Raw genomic sequence first — 20,785 nt, 5'->3', positions numbered from 1 at the left:
TATATTATTTATTATTTCCATTCTACGTGACTTTACCGAAAGAACCAAGAAGATGAATCCCTGCAGTCACGAAAGCTTTAAATCGAAGGAGTGCAGCAGTTAGCGCAAGTTTGATTCCCGCTCACGGCCAACACCGGTGGCAATTATGTGGATCAGTTCTGTGCCTCCCCTAGGTCGACTCATTCTCAAATGAGTACCTGGCGTGTAAAAACATCGCAACTGGGGAGACAAAGGCGGCTGGGCGTGGTGCTAGCCACCAATTCCCTGGTGTGCCGTGCCGGCCTTCATAGGTGCTCGCAAACAACACTTCCCCCAAAAATCGTTTACAGGCTATACGGGGGATCTTTGTCTTTGAGTGAGTGCGTGTATGGGTAAGTAGGCGGGTGGGAGTGAGTGCGTTGTTGTGACCTGCAGTGTGTTGGCTGAGCACAAGGGTGGACGAGACGAAAGATGACGGGGTTATCTGGTGGACCGAGTTCTCCACATGGGTGGAGGAATTGGGGAGTGCAGTCCGTGGCAACTGTCGTTTTTCGTCCCTGAAAATTAAGCATTTCGGGCGATGTTCTTCAGATTTTTCCCGTGAATTTGCAAAAAACCGGGCAAGGCCGCCTTGCAAATGAGCAGTGCGGAGGCCAAGAGGGTTACTTATCGCCAACAAATCAAAGTGGCGTATGTAGGGAAGTAATTACACGCTGAAAAATTAGTTGTCCCTCCCCACCTCGCTTTTTTTGGGGCATTAAAAGTCCCATTTTTTTTGTATCAGTTGCGTAATAATAACAACGCACCACTCAAGGGCAATGCACGTGTACGGGGAGTTATCGCCTCTTCTGTTAGTGTGAGATATAATGTTGGCCACGATACGACCCAGTGAATTTTTTTTTCTACCTCCCTATCTCAGAGGTGGCAACCCCTTAAGCCACATCGTACTTTTGACTAATGTGAGGACAATAAGGTCATGTGGACCACAGAAGAGAGAGAGAGAGCGAGCGAGAGAGAGAGAAAAACCCCACCACATCTTAAGCCATTAAAATTGCAACGAGCGATAGTTTGTTAACTGTCATCCGCCTGACGTTAATTACCTCTAACCATTATTAAGTATCCAATCATTTCTACAAGGGATTATCTTGACTTTCACTTCTTTTTTTAAAGATCCAAAGTTTGCTCGGCACAATAATTAAGTTTTGGCCGTTTCCTAATTAACGACATGGCGTCGATACCACGTGTGCATCCGAGGAGGAATCACTCGCGCGCAGGAAGCATTAACAATCCAGAATATAGAGGGTTTTTTTTGGGGTTAGATCGTGTATATATAAATGTGTCGTTAATCCAACCACCACCCGACACAGCCAATTAATAAGGTTTGTCACGTAAACAGAACGTGCCAATTCGTCACTAGTACAGCACACACCGGTGTGTTGGAGAGCAAATCCACAACATTTACAATCTGAGTACGACGTTTCGCCCGTAATTACAGCTAGCATCATCAGGCGGGACAGCCAGATTTGTGGAGAAAGCCTCCTGTTTCGTTCCTTAAATACGGGGATAGATTTGAAGACGTCGTTTGTGAGCCCTTCACGCGCGAAGGGGGGGGGGGGGAATAATTAATGCATATACATTACAATGGATATCCATTCTAATTGGATATCCATTGTGATTTAGGAAGCGCTAACATTGAATGTGAGCATTCTTAGGGTTTTTTTTCGGTAAAGTCACGTAGGTAAAAAATTAAAATTAATAAAAGTAAAATAAAAATAAAATAAAAATCACGACGTTTCGGAGGCAACACACGCTTCCGTCTTCAGGTGGAACCGTCACAGCACGATAGCTGTATCAAGTGATCGTGCTGTGACGGTTCCACCTGAAGACGGAAGCTTGTGTTGCCTCCGAAACGTCGTGATTTTTATTTAATTTTTATTTTACTTTTATTCATTTAATTTTTTTACCTACGTGACTTTACCGAAAAAAAACCTAAGAATATGAATCCTTGCAGTCACGAAAGCTTCAAATCTAGAATTGAATGTGAGCCCATTGAGTCACCGAACGGCTCAGGCCTGGGGTGTCCAACGCGCTACCTCACATTTTTTTTTAGAAATGCAAATCGTGAAACGTGATAAAAAATGTAACAGCTCCAGCTTCCTCAGCCGTGCCCTCCAACAGTCAAAAGCATTTTTAATTTGAGGAGTTAAAAAAAACCCACACACACACAGCCTCGTGCCAAGCTGTCACGGTGGTCAAATATTATAGTGGCTTTATTTATATATTTTGCGTGTGTAATTCCACGTGAAACAATTTGTCCTATCGCCCCCCCCGCCCTACCTCCCACCATTTGAATGCAGAATGCAGGAGATGGCGAGAATCTTGTTGTTGAGCGGAAGCCGTCGCGAAGACGATGACCCATCAGAGCCCAGCACGCTTCCCAAGGTGAGCGAGGGGGGTGGGGGGCGTGTTTCTTGAGAGGTCGGAAAGGATAACCGCCCCGCCCGAGTTCACGATCGGACAATCACCGTGTCGGAGGGTAAAGGTGCAGCCCTGCAACCGCTTGCTCACGACACTGCTTGGCACAAGGTGGGGGGGGGGAAGTGGGCTCTATAGAGACCCCCTCCAGACGGTGCGTTTAGTCCCAACTCATCCACGATGGCGAGACGTCTTGCGAAGAGATTTTAGTACCCACGCTTTACCCCACCATTCAGGCTCTGCCGATGTTTACCGCTTGGGGCGGAGACAGAGGCCGGCGAATTTAAGCAACCCGCGGTGTCGTCCCAACTGCCGAGCCGTGCCGGTCAAACCGGGCAGGGACCTCTGCATCCAGAGGGATAGCCACGACACCACGGCGGGGAGATGGGAGGGTGGCAATGTTTTTTTTTTCGTGATAAGGCATCGGTGTAATTGGCAAATGTTATTGGGAGTTTTGTTGTGTTATTTGTGCTTGTGCACCACTGCCAACGCATCACCAAATAATATTTTTCAACTATTGAATGACATCATGAGATGTTTTTTTGTTCATACTTGACAATTGCACTAATGATGCTCTGTAATAATAATAATACTCGTGCTACTATCGATGAATTGAAAGATGTTTGTTTGTTCATCATTCCTCTATTCTAGTATTGCGTACGGCAATATGTTTTGGAGCTAATTGCCGATGTCGTGGTCTGCTAGCGACGACGAGCGGGCTTCAGGAGAGGGGAGTTTACGTAGTTTATCTATTCCTTCATTGAAGGAGCGCAGACTACTGTGGGTCTACTCTGTGGTCCATAGTTTGGTTTGCATGGCCGCAATCGCACTGTGGTTCGTCTTTACACATTGAGAGCCCGAAGTTGTACAACTACGACGATGATGATCGGCACTTACACCAAAAATCATCAACAACAACAATTCAGCCGTTACAAAATACCAGTTTGTTTTCTGAAAGGGAGTGAGTGACCTTTGCTGGAAATCAACCAAAACATTGAATGGAGATTATTAACAGCTCGGTGAGCACTGCCTCAGCTGCACGTCGCTAACAGTAAGGCATTGCGCGCATTACAATGAGTGGGCCAGCTGCACTGGGTCGCCACGGTGGCTAGGAGATGTTAACTACCCCGCCTGGTATACAAGAGGGCTTGGGTTTGATACCGACCCTGACGCCTGATGTATATTTAGAGTTTGCGTGTCTCTCTGTCATCATCATCACGGTGGCTAGGAGATGTTAACTACCTCGCCTGGTATACAGGAGGGCTTGGGTTTGATCCCGACCCTGACGCCTGCTGTATATTTGGAGTTTGCGTGTCTCTCTCTCATCATCATCACGGTGGCTAGGAGATGTTAACTACCTCGCCTGGTATACAGGAGGGCTTGGGTTTGATCCCGACCCTGACGCCTGATGTATATTTGGAGTTTGCGTGTCTCTCTCTCTCTCTCCCAGTGGTCGCGTGGAATTTTCTCCGGGTCCTCCGGTTTTCCCCTCCACATTTTAGAATCAACATCACCACGCGTTCAGAGTTTTTGGCTGCTGCTGTACATTTCCTCACGATAAGCCACTTCGTTGGGGCTATCGTTTTTGGCCGAGCTCGCTTTTAACAATGAGCTATACAGCTCAGTGGGCCATGCCAGGTAAAATAAAATAAAAATTTAGCTTACATGTTTGGACAATGTAAAGGGAAAGAGTGGGGATTGCCCTGCCATGCATATTCCAATCCAGCGAAAAAATACAGACATGGAAGGGCTTGGAATCTAATAGCACGGTCAGCCAGGAGACCAGTGTAATGTGCATTTGTACAAATTGTATGTGTGTGTTATTAAGTCTACACCTTGTTCTAGAGTTTTACCGATCTCTGGCATTTTTGCGCAAGGGACACGCTTCACAAAGCTCAACGCATTTGTCAATGACACTGCCCTGAAAGAATAAAATAAATATTATAATAAAATAGAATGAACAAAAATATAAACAAATATAGAATAGCACGTGACTATGGACCCTCTTCATCGCGGAGAAATACGGTAATTCCTCGTTTAACGCGGTAGATGCGTTTCTGAAACGCGCCGCGTTACGCAAAAAAAAACACGTTAAGCGAAAAAATTTCCCCCACGAGAAATAATGTAAAGGTTGAGAGTTGCAAGATACGGTGTAACACACGCACAGTAAGACGGTGGGACAAAGAACTCAGATGAAGGTACACCGTGTTCTGTATCATTCCACGCATACACCCAGAATTCCCATAACCGCTCAACCACGCAACTCAAGAAATTAGTTCATTATCCACCGCTCAGAAACCGCGTTGTAACGATGCGCGTTCCACGTTGTGCGAAAAGTATTCCCCAATAGAAGACGCGCGCTATAGCGAAGACGCGTTTTGTTGCAGACGCGTTAAGCGAGGCCTCACTGCAGAGAGGACAGAGAGATGGGGCAGAGATACGGAGTGGCTCATGACTGGAGACTGCCCTGTACACCACGAGGTCTTGATGTTAATCTACTTTCGCGACATGAACTATACATTTGCTCATCAACATTGACTAAGCCCGGAGGCTGTTTGCCCCCCTCCCCTCCTTGAAGTTAAACTGATTCCCTGTTGTTTAGCTATCTTTGCCCTTCAACACAGCTTGATATCAGCAGTGATAAGTCGAGACATTGGTGGTATTGTGCTCTGTTATTTCACTTCTCTGTATAGACTTCAAAGGCCCTGTTAGTGCATAGCTAGTGCATACTTTTTTGTAGGTAGCTAAACTATTGATATTTGCGTCACACATTTAGTTGGAATAGCTAGTTACGTAAACCAAAGTGAGATGCAGAAAGTACAACGCAGCTATTATTGTAAACATATTCCGACTGCGTAGGATATCGCAGTTGCATTACCAAACTCTTCCGTGTGTTTGTTTCGGCTGTGCGGCATCTCACGCCGGACATCGCACAGCAAATCCCAGATCACCCATCGTCATAATTACATTTTTGTCATCGGTGGACTCACTCCCGCCAGAGGAATATGGAATTTCCACCACTGGTTCAGGGCTTTAAAGAGGAGATGGCCACTGCCTCAATGCTCATTTGAGATAAAAAAAAAAATCACCGTACCGCTTTACTTTTTTATTTGATACAAAATGAAGCACAACGATGCAAGTGAGATTATTCACGAAGCCGAACAAGCCAACGCGCTACAATATAATGCAATCAGACATTACTCGTCGTGTTCTTCCAGCCTTCTTTTGAAATCATGTTCTCTAGAAATCATCGGCTCGCTGGTGGCCAGTCACCACAATTATCGCTATGACCATGATCACTGTTCCCATGAACTCAGCTCGTTGATTCCTCCACGGTGGCTAGGAGATGTTAACTGCCTGGTGTACAGTAGGTCGTGGGCTCAATCCCGACCCTGGCGCCTGCTGTATATTTGGAGTCTGCATGTTCTCCCCGTGGTCGCGTGGATTTTTCTCAGGGTCCTCCGGTTTTTCCGTGCACAGTTAGAATCAACGTCGCGCGTTTAGAGTATTTAACGTGATAAGCCACTTTGTTGAGCCATCATTTGTGGCCAGGTCACTTCTCTAAAAGAGAAATATAACTCAGTGGGGCTTACCTGATGAATAAAAAATAAAAAAAAATCGTTGAGAACTCAGCTCTGCCAGAATGTGTCATCTCATCCATCACAGCGTGCTCAACCAAAGCACTCATCACAGGTTACTGCTCTTCTTTCTCTCTGCTTACTCCCTCGCACTGTTACACTTTGGAATTCCTCCCACCATTCCCCCCCCAACACCAAATTATAATAACCCTGCTAAAAAAAACACGTATTAACCCTTGTCTATGACTACAGCACTTCGCTGGTGCTGTTTGTCGCTGGCAGTTTGGCGTTTAGGGCCGTCGGGCACTGCGCACTCGGCGTACCGTAACAATTTAGATAAACCCTCCCCACTGGCTGTCAACTTAAGAGCAAAAGCACTGGCCCGGAGGGTGATTGAATCGTCGTTTTACGCGCCGCTTACCGCTCACACATCCGTTTGCGAGATAGCGCGGCCGTGATGTATTCGCGCAATTAGCGGAAGCACCGTGCCGTGAACAGGGCGACCCGAGCTTCATTCCCAATCGGGGCTAGCGTCACTGGCGGTGCTGAAGCACTGGGCGCTGAAGAAGGCGTCAATAAGCCTCGTGACCGAGACAGATTTGTTTGGGGGTGCGGGGGGGGGAGGAGAATGAGGACTGCATATCGTTACGAATCGATCATATGTGTTCTTCCGTTGTCCTCTTACTGGGACTTTTTGTGAGTCTTTTCAACAAACACTTTTTGCAACGCGGGGCCACCCTGGGCTCTTGATGAAGTGCCGCGGGTTTGCGTTAAGGGTTTTTTTTTGTATTCCTTTTCCCACTCATTCGTAAGGGTGATGTATTAGCGCAGTTAGCGGAACCTCAGAACTACATCATATCCTCCTCGCTTGGGGAGTCACGGTGGCACTGATGAAAAATTTCCCCCCCCTAAACGTGACAAATCGCCGCATCATGCATCAGCAGTCAAGCCTTGTTTATTGGAGAGAGGGGGGGGGGGAGTGCGAGGGAGCGCAGACCGAGCTGTCCAACCCATCCACTCCACAATCAATGATTCATAAACTCATTACCGTTGCTATGCTCAGACACAAAATTGCTGTGCGAGGTTTTCTGGCAACCAGAAATGTGAGGACGGTTGTTTTTGTTTCGTTCTCTCTCTCATTATGTGTTGCCTAGCTCGTTCTCTCTCTCTCGCTCGCTCGCGTGCGCGCGTTGCGTTGCGTTCCCGCGCAGGCGTGTGCCCTGCGTGTCACGCGGTGCGCATCCCCAGCACGTGCGGACATCCCCGCAGCCATCTCTCTGTTCGTTGGAGCCGCTGTGAAACGGGACGCTTAAAGTTTGCATCCGCATACGGGCGCAACTCTGTCTTTTTGGACAATGCGTGACCCTTAAACCATTTGCAGTAAGTCGGCGTGGGGGGTGTACACATACGATCCATAATAGAGGTTTTTTTGGGTTAGATCGCGTAAATATATAAACGCGTCGTTAAAACCGTGGCCAATTCGTCACAGCCAACTAGTAAGGGTTGTCACGTAAACAGAGCGTGGCCAATTCGTCACTCGTGCAGCACCACCGGTGTGTCCTCTGCTGCTCACGGCAGCGAGTACACTTGGATGTTTGCGCAGAGTCGCAAACACATCAATGCACTCATCCAGGCTCAAACTTTGCATATCTTCTGAGTTAATAATTTTTTTACTTGAACGAAAAACATCGTATAGTACACTATTAAAGAAGAAGAAAAACACACCTTCATGACCATCATCCCTTGTTGCTTGGCAACATGTGGCAGCAACAATTTCCCCATTACCGTATTTAATCCAAGAAAGCGTCACCGAATCTCGCGCACTTCTTCTGTGTGCGTGGAGGGCCCTGCGATTGGAATGTGCTCGGGCCAAGTCACGGCGCTTCCAGCTGTCCCCGACGAAGCACTCGATGTCCATCAGTCAGTCAGGATGCAGAGGGGGGGGGGGGGGTGGTGAAGGATCGGTTTTTCATGAAGGACTTATAGGTGAAATCTTGACTTAAAGCTTTCGCCACTGCAGGAATTCATATTCTTTGGGTCTTTCGGTGAAGTCACGTGGATAGGTTCAAATAAACGAACAAAAAACTACGACGTTTCGATCGCAAAACAAACGTTCGTCATCAGGATCGACGAAACGTCTTAGTTTTTTGTTAATTTTTTGTTATTTTTTTGTTATTTTCTTTGAACCTATCTACGCGACTTGACCTAAAGACCCAAAGAATATGACTTACAGGTGGCTGGCAAACCTCGGCGCTCCGACGAGGCTTTTCGTCGTCCTCTAAAGACGAGTTCACTACCACCACAACGAACGTGACTTTTTTGTTTTTGCATGACGAGGCATTGCGTCAAATTATACTTTGGCGATAAACCAACTTGGGGCTGGGAGAAAGGCGGGCGGGCGGGTGGGTGTGCATTAGTAATTTCTTTCACAAGAAAGGAGGGCGGGTATTGTTGAAAGCCCCTTTAAGCCTCGCACGGATGCCCGTGACACGCGGTCGCTGCGTTCCCGATGCAATTCTCCTCGCGAGAAAACTTCGCTTCAGTCGGCTTTGATTAAGTGTGCCGAGTCGGAGGGGGGGGCGATGCTTGGTTAACGTTTGGCACGGTTTCAGAGTCGAGGTGCTGCATCAAAAAAATGATAATCACACGCAACACACAAAGGTCATTAGCGAGCTGATTGCATAAAGTTAAGTTTACTAATGAGTTCAGGAGTGTCAAAAGTCGACGATCTATATGTCGCTTAGAGGTTTCCGATATGAAGCCCTTCTCGAGGTTGCCGAGATGACCGTGAGATGATGATTTATTGTCGTTTTGAATTTTAGTTGCGCAATCCGTATCCGACGGAATTCACCACACAGTGTTACTGCGCGATTTCACAATGTGACGCGTCACTCGGGTGACAGCAGCGATGCGCTGTTGTCAGCAGCAAAACCACAGCACTACGAACCCGTCGACCTTGGGTCAATAATTCCCTGCCACTGCTGGCCTGTGTGGCGAGTGATTTTTGAGCCGGTGCTCAGTACCCCCTTCGCCTGCAGCAACCTGCATATTCAAGCTGTTGTGCATGCTAAGGCGAGGATGTTAACTACCTCGCCTGGTATGCAGGGCATGGGCTCGATCCCGACCCTGATTCGTGTATTTTGGGCATGTTCTCCCCGTGGTCGCGTGGAATTTTTCTCCGGGTCCTCCGGGTTTACCCTCCACATTGAGAAAACGTGTTCGGGGTATTTGGCTGCTATACATTTCCACGCGATGAACCATTTCGCTGAGCTATCATTTGTTTTATATTTCGATTGAAAGCTTTCGTGACTGCAGGGATCCATCTTCTTAGTTCTTCCGGTAAAGTCACGTAGAAGAGAAGTAATAAAATAATAAAAATAAAACATAATAAAATAATTCTCACGACGTTTCGGCCACAACGCAAGCAGCCGTCCTCAGGTGAAGAACAGGGCTGTCGGAAAGACAGCGTCTTAATTGTTATAGGCAGGTCCGCTTCTGAAAAATAATTATATAGCTCAATAGGCCTTACCTGAAGAGAAAAAAACACACACACACCTCTCTACCCGTAGCTGTTAGCAAGAGTGCACGATTACACGCGTGATTAATCATCACAGGTGAGCTCACACTGGCTCCACTCGTCACCGGCATTATCTGCATCCCAAGGATCAATCTCACGTCGCTTGGGTTTCATCTCGCTGCGTGCTGACCGCCGCTCCACGACTCCTCCTCTGTGCTGTGCACATTGCTTGCCAATGACGTCACGAGTCCCGAGTGAAGATAGCCGTGGCTGCGGGGTCACCGAGACGGCGTGAGGCACCATCCCACCCCGTCGGTACCAACCCCGAGGGCATTGTCCCCCTTCCCAGGCAAAGCGAGAACCCCAACCCCACCCCACACCCCCACTGGCCCAACACTTCCTTTGGTGCAGTGGACACGATCAAGTGGCTGGTCTAATCTAATCCAATTGACATTGTGGCTGCTCGCATCTAATTTGCATTCATAGAGCGCCTTCACTCAAGGCACTTGACTTAGCTGGAGGGGAAAAAACAGGAAACGGTGACAGAATGTAATGATTTTGAGGAACGAGTGGACAGCGATTGAGTGGATAGCGATATTAAGGGATCACTACAGGGCAAGGGGAGGGACGGGAAGCAGTGGATGGGAGGGAAGAGAGAGAGAATGTGTGTGTGTATTTGTGTCCAGAGAACTCCCAGGCCACTCTTCCAATTTCAATTCATCAGATGTCATTTTAAAATATTATGACGTGTAGTATCTTTTAGAAAGCTAACAATTTGTTTTACCTTTGACCCGATAATTATGGTTATCCCTGCAACGGGTAGGATTGTGTCGTTTGGGATTCGGTGTGCGCTAGGTTGAGGGGAACCTCTTAACCTCACCAGGTGAGTGGTTAATATCTTACGAGTGTCAGATGAGTGTCATTTGAGTGTTAACGTCAACCCGTCCACGTGATGGGCTGACCCACCCGTAGTGACACAACCGTGAGGATCGTATTTGTTCATTCACGAAAGCCTCCAGAATGAAAACGCCCTCGATTTACCTTCAGAGGAGTATTTTTTTTCTGTGTACGTCCAAGTGGATGCGACCTGAAGAGATGGGGGCGCCGAAATCAGGTCGAGTGCAGAAGCCCAATGGATTTACGCTATCATAAGACTGTCAGTGATTGCGATGGCTTGGCCCGAGAGCCTCCAATCAGCAGTGGGTGGATTATGACTGATCATGATGATGACAATGGTGAGTGTATGACCAATGAAACAGCCCTGCTGTGTCTAGGCACCATACCTCGTTCTTCGTGCAATATTCCCGCAATGCCGACGTTTTCTGTCTCTCGTTGTTGCTCACGCAGCACTGGTCTGCCATGTCAAAAGTCCGGGATTATTGTCTAAACGGGATCGTGCCGTGTCACAAATAAAATGCTGAACTTTAACACCGCACACCGATTTTTGTTGGTAGCAGACGTGTAGTTGTAGTGCATTCGAGACAAGGCCCACTTCGTTCGGCTGGATTGGCAAACTTGCAGTGGGAATGATTGAAAATAAGTTCGACTTTGAAACAATGCTGTGGACATTGCAACACGAAAACAAAGATTGTTAGCGAGCATCTATGAAGGGCGGCACGGCACACGAGGAGATGGGATGACCAGCACCACACCCGGCCGCCTTTATCTCCCCAGTGGCGATGTTTACACACCGCACCAGGTACTCATTTGTGGCTGAGTCGACCTAGGCGAGGCCCAGAACCGGTTCAGGTAATCGTCACTGACGTTGAGAGTGTCCCGCATAGCCTTAACAGACACCTATGAAGGCTGACATGGCCCATGAGTGGCCAGCACAAATAAACAAATAAAATAACCCCCGTATAGCCTTTAACAGACTGTTGGGGCAAGTGCTGTTAGCGAGCACCTATGAAGGCCGGAACGGTACACGAGGGGGTGGGTGGCCAGCACCACGCCCGACCGCCTTTGTCTCCCTAGTGGCAATGTTTACACACCGCACCAGGTACTCATTTGAGGCTGAGTCGACCTAGAGGAGGCCCGGGACCGGTTCAGATAATCGTCACTGGTGTTGGCCGTGAGCGGGAATCGAACTCGTGTCGCTGGGTTCATAGCGCAGCGCGCTAACCGCTGCACTATCGCTCCCCACACACACACACGCACAAACACATTCGCATGCAGGGGGTGTTGTTTACGCAACATTTTTAATTGACCGTTCACTTATGCAATTCGGAGGCTATTTACGCAACGTCATTGTTTTGTTTGCGATGGGGGGTACATTTTTTGTTCGTGTGTGTGTGGAAATTAGTGTGCACCAAATTGCAAGTGTCCCACGCCAATGCAAGACAAAAATAACAACATAGATTGGCTGTGTGAAGTTACCTTCGGGAGAAGATTAAACGGGAAGCGTTTGGAGATTCCGTACAGTTGACAATTTCCATAATGTATCTGTTTGCACTATTTAGAAGTTATTTTTTTTATTCATCTTTGATATATACAAAACAAACGAGTTAACGTCTGCAAAATATCATTTGCAATTCGAATCAACGTTTTGCGGCTGCCACCGATGCTTTCGGTTATTTGACGAGGAATTGCAAAAAGTACGTGCAAGTTGGTCGATAGCATTAATGGTACACGTGCAACATCGTGCTTGGGTAACTTTGGGGTTCAAGCGTAAACAAATAAACGTGCTCGCCGAGACACGGCGCGTGTATGCAGAGACTCGGCAGCGTTTCCTGACTGGCTTCACGTCTTTCCAAAGGTGGGCGTGCCCACACGTGACCCACATAATAGAGAGGTTTTTTTTTTTGTGTTAGATCGCGTAAATATATAAAAATGTCTTCGTGGTTCTTTCGGTAAAGTCACGTAGAAGGGAAATAATTAAATAATAATAAAACATAGTAAAATTATTCTCACGACGTTTCGGCCACAACGCAAGCAGCCGTCCTCAGGTGAAGAACAGGTCTGTCAGAAAGAAAGCGTCTGAAGACAGCGTCTGACAGACTTGTTCTTCACCTGAGGACGGCTGCTTGCGTTGTGGCCGAAACGTCGTGAGAATGATTTTATTATGTTTTATTTTTATTACTTTATTATTTCCCTTCTACGTGACTTTACCGAAAGAACCAAGAAGATGAATCTCTGCAGTCACGAAAGCTTTAAATCGAAATTTATAAAAATGTTGTTAAAACCCGCCACCACCCGACACAGCCAACTAATAACTGGCGAAACGTCGTACTCAGATGGTAAATGTTGTGGCTTGGCTTTCCAACACACTGGTTAGTGCTGTACTAGTGACGAATTGGCCACGTTCTGTTTACGTGACAACCCTTACTGGTTGGCTGTGTTGGGTGGTGACGGGTTTAACGACACTTTTATATATTTACGCGATCTAAGCCAAACAAACCTCTTATGGATGATATTTGTCGCGAAAGTCTTCCACGTGTTAAACTGACGTTACCCACATTCTACTACCCCTTTGCCGCTTTGCCTGTGCATGAACTGCGATGCAACAATTACAAAACACTAAAAATGTACCCATTGTTTCAACTCCTGGGTCAGGAGGTTTAATCGGCGGACCTCTGGATTTGCAAGTCCATTGTGCTTCTACACGTGCAGTGACATCGTGGGATGTCACTGTGCAGTGCCGGCCCGAGAGGGTCACGGCGTGGGGTATAATGACAACCGCGGACACCACAGTGGTGTGGGTGTAGTACCAGCCCTATAGCACCGACTCCCCCGCCTGCTGCCTTTCACACTCATCCGTGGTCCCTCGTCTTTGAGAGCGAGCCGACTCTGAGCGGCGGCGACACGGAGTCACAAGTTGAAAGCAGCGTCTCCCGAAGCTCTCGACCGGAAGTCGAAGCGACACATCGACATGACATCACGTGCAAATGTACCGGCCGCTCGATCGCTCTGCTTTGCTCATCGGCTGGTGCGAATAACGTGGGTGGTGATTCGAGCAGGTGGGCGAACCGCGTGGACGCGTTCTCAAGAGATATTCCGTCACCTTGTGAGTTTTTTGGAGGCTTTACAAACCCCTGACTCGGGCTGACGCATAATTTATGCATGACCGTGGCGAATCCATGATTAGTTCTAATGAAAACGCGCAGGAAAATAGTTCACCTCAGCACAAAATGCAAATTTCCAATACACGGCACGTACGCATCTTTAACTTGCACGGCTACGCCATTAATATTTCACGTTTGGGGATTGAAATAGAGAGAGAAATCCCAGAATTCGCTGCTGTGATGGTCGACGCTTAGAATTGAGGGAGAGGTGCCTTGGGAAAACTAAGTGCTTACGAAAAAGCAAACACGGAACGAGATGGCGAAGGAACGATGCCATAAATGTTTAATGAAGCAAGGCAATGAGTGTGGCTTGTCTTCTGAGACAACTTGCCAGGGAATGTGTTGCCGAGTGCGGTTGGTGTAGGTGTAAAGAGGGGGTCATTGGGGCACATTTTTTTCGTGGGATTGTGAATATGCAAATGTACAAAAAAAGAGCTTCGTAGCTTATCGGATTCCCCCAGTAAAAATACAGTATTCTGATTCTCTCGCTTGCTCGCCCATTTAGAAATGCGGCACACTTTTTCTCGCGTAGTTTCTCCTCCGTGATTAGCCGCGAGCCGAAACGTTGCGTCTTCTCCTTGGCTGCTATTTTTGTGCCGCCGCTGCGCAAGGAGTCGTCGGCTTGATCCGATCTGCCCGGTAACGTGCAGCTGAAACTATGGGGTGGATGTCTTTAAGCCCCCGACAAGCCCGTCTCTGTCCATCCAGCATTATGAGTGGGTTGACCACGGTTATTCGATCGGCAGGGCACGCGTGAGTGCACCCCAACACGTCCGGCGAGCGTGGAAGAGTAGGCCAGATCAAGCTCTTGAGAGGCTCTCTAGAGCTCCCTGCGATCGGCGTTGGCCCTTCTGCCAGCATGGCGTGAGCAAGCCATTGCAGGCCTGCGCATTTCAATTTCTCGCAGTGTTTCAATAATGCACCTACCGTCATTTCACCGTGCATTTATTGGAGAGTTTGCACTGTGCCATCTTGTGTGATATACAGGAGGTCGTGAGTTCGATCCCGACCCTAACGCCTGTTGTAAATTTGGAGTTTGCGTGTCTCTCTTCCCGTGATTTTTTTTTTATCCGGGTCCTCCGGATTTGCCCTCCATATTTAGAATCAACGTGCGTTTAAAGTATTTGGCTGATGTAAATTTGCACACGACAAGACACTTCGTTGAGCTGTCCATTTGTGGCCAAGTCGCTTCTGAAAAAAGAGCTACACAACTCAGTGCGCTTTACTTGGCAAAATTTCAAACAATGAGTTGGTAAACCTGTCATGAATGGATGGCATTCGTACTGTGGTTAAATAATAAACAATTAATCATTATATAACGCGTGGTTTACTTACGCACTGAATGAACGAATATATTTGTGCACTGTACGTGCAGTATTTAAAATGTTCGTATTCTATATTGTTTTTGCACACCCCCGTCGATAAAACCGGAATGCAAACATTCTCAGACGTACCGATAATTCCTGATCCTTTTTTTGAAACCGTCGGCGGCTGAGCAGAGAGAGAGCGGTGGCGCAGAGGTTAGCTCACTTGCACCGTGAAGTTGACCTCCTGAGTTTGATTCCCCGCCCAGGCTAAGATCGGTGGCGAGCGTTGTTCTAACTTCTCCCCGGCGCTCTCTTTCCGCACAAAGCCACACTGACCGGCAAGGTGAAGTATGGTCAAACGACCCCAACCCCATGATTGGCACGGTGTGGGAAAGACTTCATCCAGCAGTGGATTGGCAAAGGAGCATTAGGTGTTTATTTAATATTTTTTAAACAAATAAAAGTACGGTTGCTCAATCTTTCATTCTTTAAAGGCACCTTTCTGAAAACCATTGTCCCTGTATGTAAATGATTATTATCCTTCGTCAATATGCAATCAGTATAGTAATTAGTTTCAATCTACAACCATACCTCTTGTAGCATTCATTTAGGCGTCAGCTGTTAACGTCAGGCTAAACTGAATTGTTTTAAGATATCATTTGGAACATCGGATGTCAACCCTGCTTGGCTCGAGTTCGACTAAGATCGGGTCAGGGCGCTTTCCGCGTGATTATTTTCGAGAACCCCCCCCCACAACACTCCACGTATTCGTCATTTCAAAGAGAGTCGAACGCTCGTTTAAATCATTTGTCAAAATGCGTTGTGCTTCAAAATATAAATAACATGTGATGCCAATTCATCTCTCAAATTTATCTTGGCCGTATCTCTCTTTTCTCATTTCCCTACATCTCTAATTTTCTTCTACACTTCCCTTGTCTAGATCTCTTCTATGTGACTGGGAATATATCTAAAAATCCCTCCGACGTCCAAAATACATTCCTGTGGAGGGAGCTGGAACGTTGGGTTGCTCGGTCAATGGCTAGGGTCAACGGCGGCGTGGTGTATTCCGCAAATATGCCCGACTGTGAGGGCGGGCACAAGCCGGTGTAAGTAGGTTAAACGTTGCGTTTTATAAGGGCACCACGGGGTGAACAGCCCCTCCCCACCCAGCCCCACCCCTCCCTCCCACCCCCCACCCAGCCCCACCCCACCCGGCCCCTCCCCACCCTGCCCCTCTCCACCCAGCTCCACCCCTCCCATTTTTGAATGCACGACGGACGGACGGACACAATAATCCCATGTGGGCTGGTGTAACCAGTATCATTTGTCAAAATGCGTTGTGCTTCTGCAGGTATGCTGGTTAGCCATGCCTTACATCGACGAGCACGTTGCCTGGGGAAGATTTACACGAGATTTTAATTTTCGTGTTATTTTTGTTGGTTGGCTGCAGTTAGATATACTATGCGAGCTCGAGCAGATTTAATATCATCTCCTCACTTTTGTTCCCCTTCGCCTGCTGTCTCAAGAGGACATGTATTATGCATAAGGTGCCTTTGCAATCGTATGTGGTCTCCACATTGAGATGTAAATGAAATACTTGCTTTATTTGCGTTACCAGTTTGTTACGCCGAAGTTAACGGTGTTGTTTTGCTTACAGTTTAAAAAAACAAGCACAGTTTGTTCGTGACACTTTATATTTAATTGTTAATCTTGGCACAGTTGAAATTTGGTAACAAGGCAGGGCGCCTGCTCATGCCACTATTGGCGGAAGGGCTTCCATGAAATGGGAACCTCTGCCTCGTGGCTGTGTATTTGGTCTACTCTTCCAAGCTGGCTTCTCGTCTTTGAAAAGGTGGGAGTACCCACACTTTACCCCAGATATTGGTGATCAGGCCGGGACCATCAACTTGTTACTCTTGAAAATCAAATTCATAGTCGGGTGGCAGATACCTGGATTCATAACCCAGAATCTCCATGGTTCTGGCTCCCGTGGATCTGGCCCCTCGAGTCATCTGGCCACCTTCTTGAGCATCTCACTGTTGAGTTTCCACAGACAACCAGCAACACGGCAACCAGCATAAACACCGCTTGACCTTTTGCCCCTACGGGCAGACTAATCGCAACTTCCGGTCCTGGTCCTGCGGTCTGCCTTGCGCCACACATGGACAGCTGCTACTGGCTGGGGGGGGGGGCAGCTGCTACTGGCTGGGGGGGAGGGGACAGCAGCCACTGGGGGGAGGGGGGGCTCCCATCAGCAGGGCATTGCAATGGTTTATATGTGGTTTAAGGAGCTTTGAGTTGGTGAGAAATTTAAGCCCCCTACAAATGCAAAAAGGGGCCATCCATTTAGTCCATACGCATGGAGAGGGGAGGGGGGGTTAACCCAAATGCGTAGCTTGCCTATGGGGGGTCTACTGACAATGTACTCATAGGAAACGGGGGGGGGGGGGCTGGTGACGCCTCGATAATAATTTGTCTACATTGGCCTTCAAATGAGTTAGATAGCCCGGTGGTGGACTATCTGTTTGCTTAAACACGTTCATATTATTAACCCTTGATCGATTCTGCGTGGATTAAGGGTGGGGGGGGGGGGTGCGTCAGGCATATGTACACAGGTGGTAATGGGGGGGGGGGTGTTTAAAAAGTACACGTGCGTACAGGGAGGAGGGGGGAAGGGGGGTCAAGTTTTGACAGATTTTTTGCGTACCTACGACATGGATGGCTCCTTGTTTATTCTCAGCCTTGCCAGTGACGGTTTGACGCGTGGCTCGTCACCACGGCGTGAGAGCAGCTGCGCCGTGCGTGCGCGTTTGTTCGCCATTCTCATTTTCATTCGCATCGCTCTCTCCGATCTGCTGGGGCCGCAGGACGATGTGACGCGGCGCGGCACGCGTGGAGTGGTCGGGTCAGCGGGCTCGGCGGGCTCGGAGGTTCCGGACGACGGCCCCCTCCTCGACATATCTCCCTCGGCTGTGCGCTCGCTCACGCAGAGGCTGCACTACCTGGAGGTGTGTGCGGTTACATACGTGTGTGTGTTGGCACATTAGGGGGCACAGGTGTGGTGCGTGCACATACGTGTGTGTGTGTTGGCACAGTAGGGGGTACAGGTGTGGTGCGTGCACATACGTGTGTGTGTTGGCACATTAGGGGGCACAGGTGTGGTGCGTGCACATACGTGTGTGTGTGTTGGCACAGTAGGGGGTACAGGTGTGGTGCGTGCACATACGTGTGTGTGTTGGCACATTAGGGGGCACAGGTGTGGTGCGTGCACATACGTGTGTGTGTGTTGGCACAGTAGGGGGCACAGGTGTATGCGGTCACATAGGTGTGTGTTGGCACATACGTGTGTGTTGGCACAGTAGGGGGCACAGGTGTGGTGCGTGCACATACGTGTGTGTGTGTTGGCACAGTAGGGGGCACAGGTGTGTGCTTGCACATACGTGTGTGTGTGGGTGTTGGCACAGTAGGGGGCACAGGTGTGTGCGTGCACATACGTGTGTGTGTTGGCACAGTAGGGGTCACAGGTGTGGTGCGTTGGCCAGTCGTCTCTGTCAACCCATGGCGCCACCTGGGTCTGTCTCGTGACCTCCTGCTCGTGGGCGTTCGACACTTCACGTTGCCTTAACGTGCACATAGCCTGGCACGAGTGCCGTGGCGACGTCACCGCCACTTAGTGGTGAACGGCGTCTGTTGTGTGTGTCTAAGCATGTGTGTGGGGAGTGGTGGGTCAGCGGTTAGCGCGCTGCGCTGCGAATCCGGCGAACCTGAGTGTGATTCTCGCTCACGGCTACCAGTCCGCTCACGGCCACCAATACCAGTGACAATTATCTGAGCCGGTCCTGGGGCCTCCCCTAGATCGACTCAGCCTCAAATTAGTACCTGGCGCATTGTGTATAGGGAGACAAAGGCAGCCGGGCGTGGTGCTGGCCACCCACCTCCTCTTGTGCCGTGCCAGCCTTCAGAGGTGCTCGCTAACAGCAATTGTCACGACAATCTGTTAAGGCTACACGGGGGATCTTTGTGTTTGTGTGTCCGCACATACTGTACGTATCTCGGTAATGTGGTGGTTAGCATGCAGCGCAACGAACCTGAACTTGATTGAAACTGCATTTTTTAAATTGTATTTTACCAGTTAAGGCCCACTGAGCTATATAGAAGCAACCCGGGCACAAATCATAACCCAACGATGTGGCTTATCACGTGGAAATTTATATTCGCCAAATACTCTTCAACGCATGTTTCTAAATGTGGAGGGGAAAAACCAGGAGGACCCGGAGAAAAATCCACGCGACCACGGGGAGAACATGCAAACTCCAAATATGCAGGCGTCAGGATCGAACCCACGACCTCCTGTATACCAGGCGAGGTAGGCAACGTCTCGTCACCGCGAACCCTAGAGGGGTGCTTGCCACTGAGTTACTCCACAGTGGTGGAGATAAATTGGTCACTTGCAGGGTTTTTCAGAATTTCTGCGAAAATTTCTCTCACAGACGTTTTCGGACTTGTGGGGGGGGGGGGGGAGGTCACGAGATTTCCCGAATGGATTCTTAGTATAATTTTTTTTTAAGTCCTAAACGCTTTTTTTAAAGCAAATGTATGTATTTCTGAAAGAAAAAAAAACAGATGCTAATTTTCTTCAGAAAAACTGGGAAGGTGTGGGAATTGAAACTGTCAATCCCACGTGAATTGCCTCATTGGCACGTACTCTTCTTTCACAAGGGAACGCCTGTGTCTCCCATTTAGAGTAATTATATTATCGGGCCATCACCTTGGTAAATAAGGAAATGTAATCAGTTAAAAAAGGCAAAGGTGGCAAAGGTAATGATTCTAGATTTGAAGCTTTCGTGACTGCAAGGATTCATATTCTTAGGTTTTTTCGGTAAAGTCACGTAGGTAAAAAAATTCAAATTAATAAAAGTAAAATAAAAATAAAATAAAAATCACGACGTTTCGGAGGCAACACAAGCTTCCGTCTTGTGTTATCAGCAAGCGTGCTGTGACGGTTCCACCTGAAGACGGAAGCTTGTGTTGCCTCCGAAACGTCGTGATTTTTATTTTATTTTTATTTTACTTTTATTAATTGAAATGTTTTACCTACGTGACTTTACCGAGAAAACCTAAGAATATGAAAGGTAATCATGGTAAAGGTGCAGCCCTGCAATGTTTTGCTCATGCTACTGCTGGTGGAAGGGTCTCCACTCGAGGGAGCTCCGAGACCCTATGAAGGTGGTACTGTGGCCTGCTCTTGCACACTGGCCAAACGTCGTGGAAGAGGTGGGATTACCCAGGCGGGAACAACTTTGCCACATTGCTGCTGCTCTGCATAGATTGTACTACTGAGATGCTCCCCTCCACAAACTACTGGACAACTGTGAAAAAGAGCTTGATTGCTCATCGGATTCCTCCAGTATAAGTAAAGACTGAATGTGGAATTACACACCGTAAACTCATGGCTCTCAGTGGATTTGGACGTAGCTCCACACTGTTTGAGTAGGGTGACACATACTTTTGAGCTGACGAATGTAAAAAAAAACTAATTTCAATCGAGAAATGGCATGTTACATATGATGTTACATGATTGATGTTTAGCACTTGTACCCAATTTTCTGGTTTGGAACCCTGGGTCTCTCTTGTAAATGAGACTTGCAGCATCTTTGTCAGTCTCAATGGGCCCTCACCTGGTCATAAATGATAATTTTATCTGTCTGCAATGTCACTATTGTTTTAAGCTACGGCCCTCTAGAGCAGAGAGAGCAGGCGGCAGATTATAGCTGGAAATAACATTTTACAGCAAAGTGCTTGTACACCAGTGCCAGTGCGGTCCTTAACGTTTTATTTTAAAAGATAGACAAACAGATGGGTGGATGG

The 20,785-nt window shown here is 48.0% G+C and overlaps 1 protein-coding gene across 1 annotated transcript in view; it reads left to right on the top strand.

Moving 5' to 3' along the window:
* The window catches only part of LOC144724654 (uncharacterized), a 194,446-nt gene that overhangs the window by 43,311 nt on the left and 130,350 nt on the right, over positions 1-20,785 (top strand). Inside the window, exons 5-6 of the mRNA XM_078603951.1 lie at positions 2,337-2,421; positions 17,785-17,925. Of these exons, the coding sequence (XP_078460077.1) occupies positions 2,337-2,421; positions 17,785-17,925 (226 nt within the window). The remainder of the gene's footprint in view (positions 1-2,336; positions 2,422-17,784; positions 17,926-20,785) is intronic.

The sequence above is a fragment of the Lampetra planeri genome, chromosome 21, assembly GCF_965212315.1.
Source record: "Lampetra planeri chromosome 21, kcLamPlan1.2.h2, whole genome shotgun sequence".
NCBI lineage: Eukaryota > Metazoa > Chordata > Hyperoartia > Petromyzontiformes > Petromyzontidae > Lampetra > Lampetra planeri.
Note: the sequence above shows the minus strand (reverse complement) of the source record. Positions and strands in the feature narration are given on the sequence as shown.